This window comes from Canis lupus, chromosome 18 (genome assembly GCF_003254725.2).
Source record: "Canis lupus dingo isolate Sandy chromosome 18, ASM325472v2, whole genome shotgun sequence".
In the NCBI taxonomy this organism is placed as follows: Eukaryota; Metazoa; Chordata; class Mammalia; order Carnivora; family Canidae; genus Canis; species Canis lupus.
Genome location: NC_064260.1, coordinates 23,379,270 through 23,390,472, shown reverse-complemented (window position 1 = coordinate 23,390,472; position 11,203 = coordinate 23,379,270). Strand labels below are relative to the sequence as shown.

Below are 11,203 nucleotides of genomic sequence, written 5' to 3'. Positions count from 1 at the left end.
CGCCTCGGAATCACCGCACGTTTACCTGCCTAAAATATAAGGGAATTAAAGACAACAGCACAACGCGGGGAATTGGTCTGAGTTTGTTTTTCAGAATATTTAGCCTAGAAAACGTCTGTCATTTAAAAATAATTCCCATCAAACTATTTTCTTCATTTAATATCCCAGTGTTTATTAAGAAGCTGGATTTTCGTACTTAGAGTGGGCCGTGAATAATGATAGTATCTCCCTGAATATTTCTTCAAAATAAGAGTGCTTTTATATAAAAAGAGTCTGTATCCTACAAGATTGAGAAATGTCAGGGTTTTGTTTAAAGGATTTATTTATTTATTTATTTATTTATTTATTTATTTATTTATTTATTTATTTATTTATTTTTATTTATTTATGAGACACAGAGTGAGAGCACAGACCGAGGCTGAGGCCGAGGGAGACGCAGGCCCGACGCGGGGAGCCCGACGCGGACTCGATCGGGCCGGGGTCGAGCACTGGGCCGAGGGCGGCGCCAACCCGCTGAGCCCCCGGCCGCCCAAAGTCGGGTTTAATAAAGTTTCCTTATACAAAATTCCTCGCAGCTCGCCCTCCAAAGGTCTTTAAGGTCTTAACCTGAAGTGGAATATGGTGACGTGCGTCGCGTTCTCTCCGACTGCCCTTGGGGCTCGTGGGGCTCCCCGGCCTGGGATCGCCCGTTGGTTAACATGCCTATTTGCTTTCAGTACGTAAAGAAATAGCTTCCGCAGTTTTTAATATATCGATAATGGCATCTAAGTGTCCCAGACCTATTTTCTAACGTGTGTTTGGGATGTTCAAGGTTTTATACGCATGTGCTTGTCCTGTTTTCTGTTTACCAACAATGAGAAATCCTGTAGAAGGTGGGGAGAAAATAAGCTGTATAATTAAAATTAAATTTCACTAATGTCATGTTTTAAACCTCAAACAGTATATGTACATTAAAGAGGGTGTTCATGGTAGTATTGTTTAATTAACAAAACAAATATACATTTAGTAAAAGATTGGCCACAAGAATCCTGTAGGACCAAGTATAAGAATTCATCTAAACATTAAGATTAAAAAGTGCATCTTTTTATCTTTTCTGCACTTAGCCTTTGGGAAGAAAATACTTATTTTTATCCTGAGTTTGTTGCTCTCACATGATTATAAGGTAGGCGTTCCAAGGTCAGTAATAACTCTGCTGCAGTGTATATTAAATCAGTGTGTGTATTTTTCCTGAATGTTACAAATCAACTACTGATAGTTCAAAAGCTCTCTCTTTCTTTGATGTCTACAAAAATGATAACCAACTGTATGTATGTGGATGATGTGCCTTTCCTGATAGACTGTCTTTTGGCTTTGCTTCTGCTGATAATTGGTACTTTTGCAATAAGAGCATTTTCAACTACCTGAATCAAGACTTTCATAGCAATATCACTTACTGGTTCTTGACAGCTAATGAAGTGGCAAAGCAGGGCTGATAAACTCCAGAGCCTATCAAGAGGGTTGAGTGTAACATTTTTTAGATTCTGATTTACTAAATGAGGTGGAAGTCATTAAGTTCATCAAACAAACTCAGCTATGAACTTTTAAACTAATTTCTTGAGTTTTTAAAGTAGAAGTAATTTCTTTCCTTCAAGTGCTTAGAAGTGATAAAAGAACAGTTATAATTGGGAGCGCTGGAAATATTTTTCTTGATTTTGTAATTCTAGTTTCTACCACTTTTTGAATCTTATCAGTAGTGTCATTTAGCCTAACAAGAAACAAATGCCTGTTTTAGATAATTGCCTTGAAAGAAAGTATAAAATTAAAATAAATATTTAAGGTATCAGAAAGCTTATTAAAAATATATTGCCACTTCGGGACTTAGTGTAATACAAAGTCTGAGCTTTCAAAGCAAGTTCATGAGGCTGGAGTACATAGGTTGCTGTTTTCATAACAATTTATTAATTTGAAGAGAAACTTTAAAAATACCTACTTTTGAAGAAATATTACAATTTTAAAGATATAAAATCATTTTAGTTATTTAATCCAAAGCATAGTAATAATAGTAATATTATAAATAAATGATTGGCAGAGATAATCTTCAACCATTTACATGCCAAATAAAAAGAATCCGGAAAATGAAAGAATTCAGGAATTGGTGACCTTAGATAATGTTATAAGAATGATTTCTTCATGCTGACATTGAACTGCTCTTAGGGTTTCATTAGAACCTAGTAACACGAACACTTTGCTTCACCCGTGCAGAGGCAAGTTTTACCCCTGTTGTTCTCTGTATTCAAACTAATGGGACAGTCTCATTTTGAATGTGTTAAGTCAAAGATTAAAAGGAGGTCATATTTCATTCTAAACAATGTTTGTTACTTACCATTCATTCTGATACTTTTTTTTTTTTTTAATTTATTCATGAGAGACACACAGAGAGAGGCAGAGACACAGGCAGAGGGAGAAGCAGGCTCCATGCAGGGAGCCTGATGTGGGACTCGATCCCGGGATCACGCCCTGGGCCAAAGGCAGGCACTAATGAGCCACCCAGGGATCCCCTCTAATACTTTTATTAGTGTTTTGGGCTAGGGTTTTTTGTTGTTTTATAAGAGGGAAACAACATTTTTGATGAGGTATAGACGGAAGTTTAATAAGAGGTAGACTTATGCTACTTCCTTTGCCCATTCTAGAAGACATAAATCTGGTTCTGAGTTAGATTTTTGCTCTTGTGTAGATAAATGTCTGTGTGTCCTGCACTGGTCTAGAGAATGTTTAGTGTCTGCTGTCCTGTTCAGCCCAGAGATGTCCTTGACTTTATGGGCCCTGGGAAAGCAAGGATTTTCAACAAACATTCTGGATTCTTAGCTTCATCCTAGAGAATCACTGAGTTGTCTTTAGGGCTCTTCAACTAAACCTGGCTCACATTATCTTTAAATTCAATCCCAGAACATTTGTGAACATGACCCAATCTTAGAATACACTTAGAGCAAGCAGAATGTGTTTGGAAAAGAAAATTGAACAATTTCAACTTGTCTCATTTTCTATGTAAGATCAAATGCTTAACTTATTTTTTTGGTACTAAGTAAATTTTAGAACTAATACCATGAGATAATTTTTGTGAAAAAGAAAATATTTGGGCAGAGTAGAAGATAGGAAAACTTAATTTGTCCAAATTATCTATATAATAATCTCATCTCCCTCTTTCATTTGTATATGTAGAAATATTACAAAATGTCAATGAAATCTTATGAACCTACTTCATTAGAGCATCTGACTTCCTTTGCTTAAAAATTCTGAAATGTGACCACTCCAAATTTAAATACATTAGAGGAAACATATTTATAATGTGTCATCATAAATAGGATATTATTGTCATTAAGATTAGAATGAACTCAGAACACATTGTATGGTTTCATCTAGAGATATTTTAAGTTCATTGATTTTCAACACCCTCCTCTCCCATCTCTCTTCCATCCTCTACAGGAAAATCTGATTGAAACAAAATCCTTTAATGGGCAAGCCAGAAGTCTTCATGATCAAAATGTATCTATTCTAGTTAAATGAGGGGGGACATGCTTAGGTATGTCATATGAATGCCCTCCCTATTTAACCTCACCCTCCAATAAAGACAGTAAAATAAGCTCTCAGGTGAACAATTTCTACTTCTTTAACTGACAAACTCAAATTGTGTTTGTGACACCCAGATACCATGCAATTTAGAGAATGAAGAAACTAGAAGTAGTAAGGGGAATAGGATAAATTATGGGTAATCTAACCCACATGCACTGTTACATGCTCATAAACATGTTCATTTTATCTACCTAATCAGAAATCCATCTACTCATTCATTTGATAAACATATAGTAAATATTCTTTGTCAACCAAATCTAGGGTTTAGGTAAATTTGTACCCCAGCTACACACACCTGCTCCTCTGGTTTGATTACCAATTGATCCGTGAGAATGTCCATATGATCTCCTAGACTTTCTTTTGACCTTCTCTCTCTTCCAACTCTAAGAAATAGATTCTCACCTCAATCAAAAAGGGACACCCAAAAACACTGAGATAAATATATTCTCCAGGATGTTCATACTTGCATGTATCCGTTTTCATCCACAAAGAAGACATATTTTTCCCATAAATATATCTTGGGGTGGAAATGATGGAAAAATACTAATGAAATACTCCGTTTCTTAAGAAGCGTGTTTACTCAGCATTAGAAAAATTCAAGTAAATCATACTTAAGCAGTTTTTAAAAATTCTTATAGTGACTATGTAGAGCAGATAACATGTAACAAGTGGTATGTATTTCTCCATATATGAATATTTTTTCACAATTTTGGTACTGGAAAAAAAGGAAGTATACAATTTTTAAATATCAAAACATTTGCTTCCTTATAGCATGTGAAATATGATAGTTATTTGAAGAACACACTGAATATATGCTATGGTATATGTAAATAATTGACCAAGACTGCCTGAAAAATCAGACTTTAAATTGTTTTAGTTAGGCCTCCTATTTTGTTTTCTTAAAGTTTGCTAATGATAATATAATCCTTGCTTCTCATAGGCATTTAATGAACAGATGCTGGTAATAAAAACCTTACAAGTAATTAAGACACAAAGACAGAATCAAAAACAAAGTTTCAGTCTCTGGACTCCTAGCCTATCACTCAATGCAGTAAATTAAACCAGTGTGAATTATAAAAGAAGGATCCATGCTTTAATTGGAAATTTTTAATGACTAATCACCTGGCATAGAAATGAGTGATCATTTGCAATGTATAGTTATATTAATCACTTTTAATTCACATCAAAACATATGTTTTGCATAATAATCACATTTAAATTCATTTTTATTTTTCCTAGGCGAAGTAAAAATTAGTATCATGCATTAGTTTTTTGTAAATTATTAGCAACTCTTATATTTTGAGTATTATTTGCACAAAAACTTACCAAGGATCAGGCAGCAAAAGTTACGTGAAAAATTAAAGTCATAATTTTTCTAGAAATTTATTAAGAAAGAACATTAAACTGAGAGCCAGAAGAATTTAATATAAATCTGACCTCTGCAACTGTTCATTGTAAAGTCATTTATGCTTTTTTGTAAATTGAAGTAATCAGACTTCATAGTCTGAAGATTTTTTTAGATCTCATGTTTAATAAATAGGTATATGGTTAACCATTTCTTCTACAGATAATTAGACTCATGTGGCACTGTGCTAACTTTATATCTAAGAGGCCTAAAGCACATATGAATGCAAATGAGTGGCATGCAATTAAAACATTAGGGTGTGTGGTGATCACAGTGGGTGGGACATCAGAAGAGGGAGTAATACCTGCTAATTCTCAAGGCTTTCATGGGTGAGGTGGCTTCTAACTGTACCTTGGAACATGAGAATAGGGGAAAATAAACTAGAAGCAGGAGAGGGCCAGCCAGGTTTAGAGAAGACTAAAGTTGTAGAATTGTAGGAACGTATAGAGACAGGCATAGGATGAGGTAGGAAAGGAAAACTAGGGACCTGTGCCTTTATTAGGGACCCCGGGGTAAGATAACAATGATGAGTGCAGGTACTTTAAAAGCATTGCGTTTTTAAAATGCACTGTGGTCCATTTATATGGTGATACCTTGAGGAATATATTGAAGTTGAAAGAAATTGAAGCTAGGGAACCAGTTAAGCTATTGCAATTGCAGTGGTTTTATGTTTAATGTTACTAGTTAAACAAAACATTGAAAACTTGATTAATGTGATTATTGTGTATAAAATGACCATAATAGTACTTAACATACAGGATTTTAAAAATTAACCATTTTATTATAATTTTATAGACAGGTTGTAGATAATTTAGGGTTTAGATAGCATAATCCTATCAGTCATTTGAATGGAATATAAAACTAATTAGAAAAGCTAGAATATAATCTGACATACAAGATATATTGCTACATTTGTGGGGGGGGGTTGTAGATGCTTGTTATTAACTTACTTTAGCTGACTTTTTGTCACACTTAAAAAATAAAAGCTGTGTTAAGTAATATTTATTGAGACACTCGTTTCTGTGCCAGCAATAAAAGCCAGGAAAAAGTTCTAGATCTAGAATTACAGCACATTTTAACTCTAGAAAGGAAGCTGAAGAGATAAAGTGTGATTAATCTACATTTGTACATGGCACTCACTGTGTTTTGCAAAGGAAAGCAAAAAAGTTCTTAGAAGGCTGGGAGAGGCTTGATTTGGATTCTGAAAAGTGAGTAGATTCCCCTATGCACATGAGGATGAAAGTTGGAGAACACTGCGAGAATAGAGAATATCTAAGCTGTGGTAACTATAGATAGAATGTCATGTAGTTAATTGAAAATCATCCTCTGGAAAAAAAAAAAAAAGAAAATCATCCTCTGTATGTATGTGGTTAGAACAGTACCTTTAATACAAGTGTTGTGATGATGATGATGATAATGATGATGATGGTGGTGGTGGTAGTGGTGCCACCTTTGTACTTTAGTTGTACTTTGTGGACTCTTTGTGGACATTTTCTAATAACTTAATAGCCATATAGATTCCTAGAATTTGTTTCTGTAATAAAGCATTTGAGGATGCAAATTTTATGATTTGTTAACCTTTGATTACTGATTCTGTATTACCTAAATATATGAAGATATGTACCAGATTTCAGCATTCTAGCTGAATGAATGATACCTGCAACCAATTTTAAAATATACAGAAAGGTGATGATATCAGTAATGAAGAAAAGGGAGTGAGTTCTGTTCAAGTCCTGCAAACTCTGAGATGTCCATGCACTATCTAAATGGAGGTTTCTGAGAAACCTTTGTGTGGCCTTCAGAGGGAAATCTGTCTTGGAAGATACACACTTAACACATGTCAAAATACTGCTAGTGACAAAGGAAACACTTGGAGAAAAGATTACCCATGGAGTTATTACTGTGCAATAAAGTTCAAGTATAGAGAAAATAATATAAATATTTAAGACATAGAATAGGGTAAGACCAAAAGAACCTGGCCCCTGATGTCAGATGGAAGTGGATATTTTGGCTTTATACCACACTACCTCTGTGACCTAGGATATTCCTAATATCTATCTGAGTACATTTCCTCATGAGAAAAAAAAAATGGGGATGAAAACTATCACCTTACAGCGTTGTTGTAGGAGACTAATGAGGATACCTAGATGGCATTTAGCAGTTTTTGGCATAGAATGCTCTTCTACACCTCATTCTGCTGGTCAAATTCTTACACATTTTTTAAGGCCAGGTTTAATTGCCAAGTTCTTTCTCCAAGGATTGTCCAGTTCTCCTTCAGGTGTTAATTTCTCCCTCCTGTTAACTTTCTAGCTCTTATTATTGTCACTGTTGTTCATTTAGCTTTTGCTTCTCTGAGGGCATTTGTCTAACTTCCATGAAGGTTTTATTAATCTTTATAATCCACGTACTTCTTAGCCAATGCCTATGTGTTACACATACATAAGGACTGGATATATGTTTGTTGAACTAGCTTAGACTTTGAGGAAGTAACTTTCCACACATATTTTTCACATTATAAAAAATGAAAAACAGATTAATATCACAAATATGCCTGGTCTTGATATTTTACAAGCATATTTGAGGAAAAATATACTATCCTTCCATGACAGTGTGGTTAGCTCTATGACATCTAGCAGCATGGGAGCTGGGCTTGAGCTGGTAATAGATCTTCACTTGTCTAAAACTCAAATGTGGGCACCTTGTACCTTGATCAGGGAGTTTGTCCAAGTCAAGAAGCTGATTATTCCTATCATCCACAAATAGAAGTGTCTGGCAGAGAAGAGTCCTGGCATAAATTCAGTGCTTTGGGAGACATTAGAGATCAGACTTAGCAAACATAAAGAAATGAGTTGGAAAAACTTGGAGAAATATTTTAGTCAAAGGTGGTGGGATTGTGTTTTATAGAGTGTGTTGACCTCTGGCATAGGGAGAGAAAATAGGTAAGGTGAAACTTACCTTCAGACCAGGATGTATAATTTTGGTACCTATTTTGATATATTAAAATTAGCAGATAGATTTTTCTAAATATAGTTGAACAATACATATCAAACTTTGTAAATTGAGAGAATATACTCAGCATCACCAAATAAATCAAAGCATGTAGACATCCACTAATATTAACTCTATTTGTGTCATAGCAAGATGCACTGACTAGAAATGCTAGGGATAGAGTTCATTGATAATTTATCTTAGAGAAGTAATTGCCAAATATAAATCTGTGGAAAGTTACTTCTCTGTAATAGTTTTAAAAACAAGTCCTTGGATGGGTGCCCGTGTGGCTCAGTAAGTTGAGTATCTGACTCTTCAGCTCAGGTCATGATCTCAACAGTCCTGGGATTGAGCCCAGCCTCTGGCTCCCTCAGCAGGGAGATTGTTTCTCTCTCTCTGCTCTTCTCCCTGGTCATGCCCTCTTTCTCTCTGTCAAATAAAAAATAAATATTAAAAAAAATAAAAACAAGTCTTTGCTGAAATAAAAATAAAGTAGTAAAAATAAGGTAACATTTTCTACAATATAATCTATTCATGTCTAGGGGTTATTATCCTTTGTGTGTATTTTTTCTCCTCTTTTTGTTAATTTAATAAAATGCCTCCTTTGTTTCTATGAAATGATATGATAGTCAATAGTACTTGTTTTTGTTGTTTTTATAATGCAACAGAAAGTGGCCAACTTTTATTTTAGCTCCTATTTTGCTTTGGAAACATTTGGTTTATGAAATTTAAAAAGTAATCTTGGAAGCACAAAATATAGTACTAAAACTTTGGACCTTAATGAACTGTCCAATATTTATAAATGTCTCGATGTAATCATCATTTATTCAAAATATTTGTCTTCATATAGATCCAGCTTTGATTTCTTTAAATGGGATCTTTGTTCTGTGAAAAGACAAAGTTCAGAACATCTGGGTGGCTAAGGGGTTGAGCATCTGCCTTCGGCTCCGGTCGTGATCCCGGGGTCCTGGGATCGAGTCCCACATTGGGCTCCCCATAGGGATCCTGCTTCTCCCTCTCTCTGTGTCTCTCATGAATAAATAAATGAAATCTTAAAAAAAAAAAAAAGGACAAAGCTCAAGTCATGGAAAAGACCATAAGTCTAAACCATGAATGAATCAGGCAATTAATTTGAGTCCAGCAACTGGAAGGGTCCTATTACCTTTCATGCTATAAAATTTAGAGGACAGGTAAGCAAAAAAAGGAAAAGAGAAAGAGCTAGAGAAAATGAGAAATGTAATGGAGGTCAGATTTATGAAGAACAGGGTGGCTATTGTTTGGATTTGAAGGTCAAGCAGTTCTTCATCCTACTATAAAAACGTCTAACTCTGGGCGGTCTTGCATTCTAGAAATTTGTATTCATTTCATTGCCTTTTGAGAATCTGACCCGGTTACTGTAATATAATCATCTGTAGAAATCTATTTTTATCCTAAAGATAAGCAGAATACCGCAGGAACATTCCAGCTTTATAGTGTAGAGATAAGTAGTCATGTATGATTTTGATATAAATTCTTCCATCTTTTTTCTTCTCGTGTTAAAATAATCATATAGGAAGAGCATCAGTTCATAAAATAATTTTTCATTATTTTAAATAATGTACTGATAGTGATCACTAACAATGTCTTTTTTATTCAAATAAAGCTACATTAGAGATTATGATGAATTCAGGAAAAAAGGCAGATCTGAAAATTTATAAATAAGTAGAATGAAAATTAGAATTGACTCACTAGGAAAGATCATGGTTCACCTCTAATAATTAGTTGGTAGGATACTCTGATTAAAGAACATCAATTATGGGCAGCACGGGTGCCTCAGCGGTTAAGCGTCGACTTTGGCTCAGGTCATGATGCTGGAGTCCCGGGATTGAGTCCCACATCGGGCTTCCTGCAGGGAGCCTGCTTCTCCCTCTGCCTATGTCTCTACCTCTCTCTGTGTCTTTCATGAATAAATAAAATAAAATCTTTAAAAAAATTAATTATAATTTCATTTCTTCTGCTTGTGTTATTAAATTAAAAATAAATATATCAAATGAGGTTATATATAATTGTCTTGAATTTCATAAGACCATATTTTGGAACTGTATCACAAGAGAGTGTAATCTATTTATAAGTGATCACTCTGCTGCTTGAAATTATATGAAATGATTTTCCCATTCAGAACATTTATACACTTAATGCTTACTGTCAACGTTGTCTTATAATATAATGGTGATAATAACACTTATCAAGCCCAAACTATGTGCTTCACTCTATGATCAGTTTATCTTCTATTTAGTCACTAAATTGTTTGGTGATCTGGAATAAGCAATGCTTATTTAATCACCTTTCAAATTTAGGATAAAAAGTTCATTAAAGAATGCTAGTCTGAAATGGCATTTTTTATTACGGTCATACATTTACTTCTCTTTATGGTTGACACAGCATGTAGAGGTTAAAGTAATGTCTCAACAAGAAAAAAAAGCTGAATTACACCCAAAAAGAATTAATAAGCTGTAGTCTGGTAGGATTCATCATAGTCAAATTGATGTAGATTGTTCCTTATTTGTTGTTATTTGTCTGAATATGAACATAGGATGTGAAAAGGTAGGGAAATATTAAATATCTCACATTTCTGAGTATTTATTTTAGTTCCAGTTCCAATTTATATCATGGTAAAAATTCTAAAACAGAAACTAAAAAGAACTCCTAAAATCTGGAGGAGTGGAGTCAAGGTTGAAGTTATTTATTATCAATTATAGCTGACTGTGTCTACATATAGGAAAAACAATAAATTTAAATAAGTAAACTATATTAAAGAATATGAGATCTATCTAGATTTAGAAAATGGGTCTCTAATTTTAAGTATTTTTGTTCTGGAAAGTGGTGAGATAACCTGTAGCCATCCAGAATTTGCTGTGGCTCAGTACCAGGAGGGCCTCAAAAAGACTCTTTCCTCAGCTACAAAGAAATATGAAGTCTCTGGTAGGAAGGAACATCTAAAGAAATTGGAGCAAAAAAGAATGATTAGGCAATATCAGTATATTTCAAAGTGATGGAAAACACAGCTGCTATCCCATACTCCAGGAAAATAATGTCTTTGTGTTTAATAAAATGATCCAGCAGTAACATTTTTTAAAAGTTAGTTTCCATAATGATGTCATATATAAACCACCAAAGACTTTTCTCTAAGTTGTCTGTACTGAGGAATCAGCGATTTCTCCC

At 34.3% G+C, this 11,203-nt stretch overlaps 1 protein-coding gene across 17 annotated transcripts in view; it reads left to right on the top strand.

The window, feature by feature from the left end:
- Positions 1-11,203, top strand: part of SEMA3A (semaphorin 3A) — a 453,431-nt gene that overhangs the window by 292,761 nt on the left and 149,467 nt on the right. Inside the window, exons 1-3 of one of the 17 annotated variants that reach the window (XM_025449183.3) lie at positions 636-715; positions 1,104-1,162; positions 3,463-3,559. The exons of 7 other annotated variants lie outside the window; for them this stretch is intronic. Coding sequence is in view for 2 of the 10 variants with exons in the window: in XM_025449181.3 (XP_025304966.1) it covers positions 619-715 (97 nt within the window). In the remaining 8 variants the exon portion in view is untranslated. 9 more of the 17 variants (XM_049096231.1, XM_035701937.2, XM_035701939.2 and 6 more) reach the window with 9 other exon arrangements.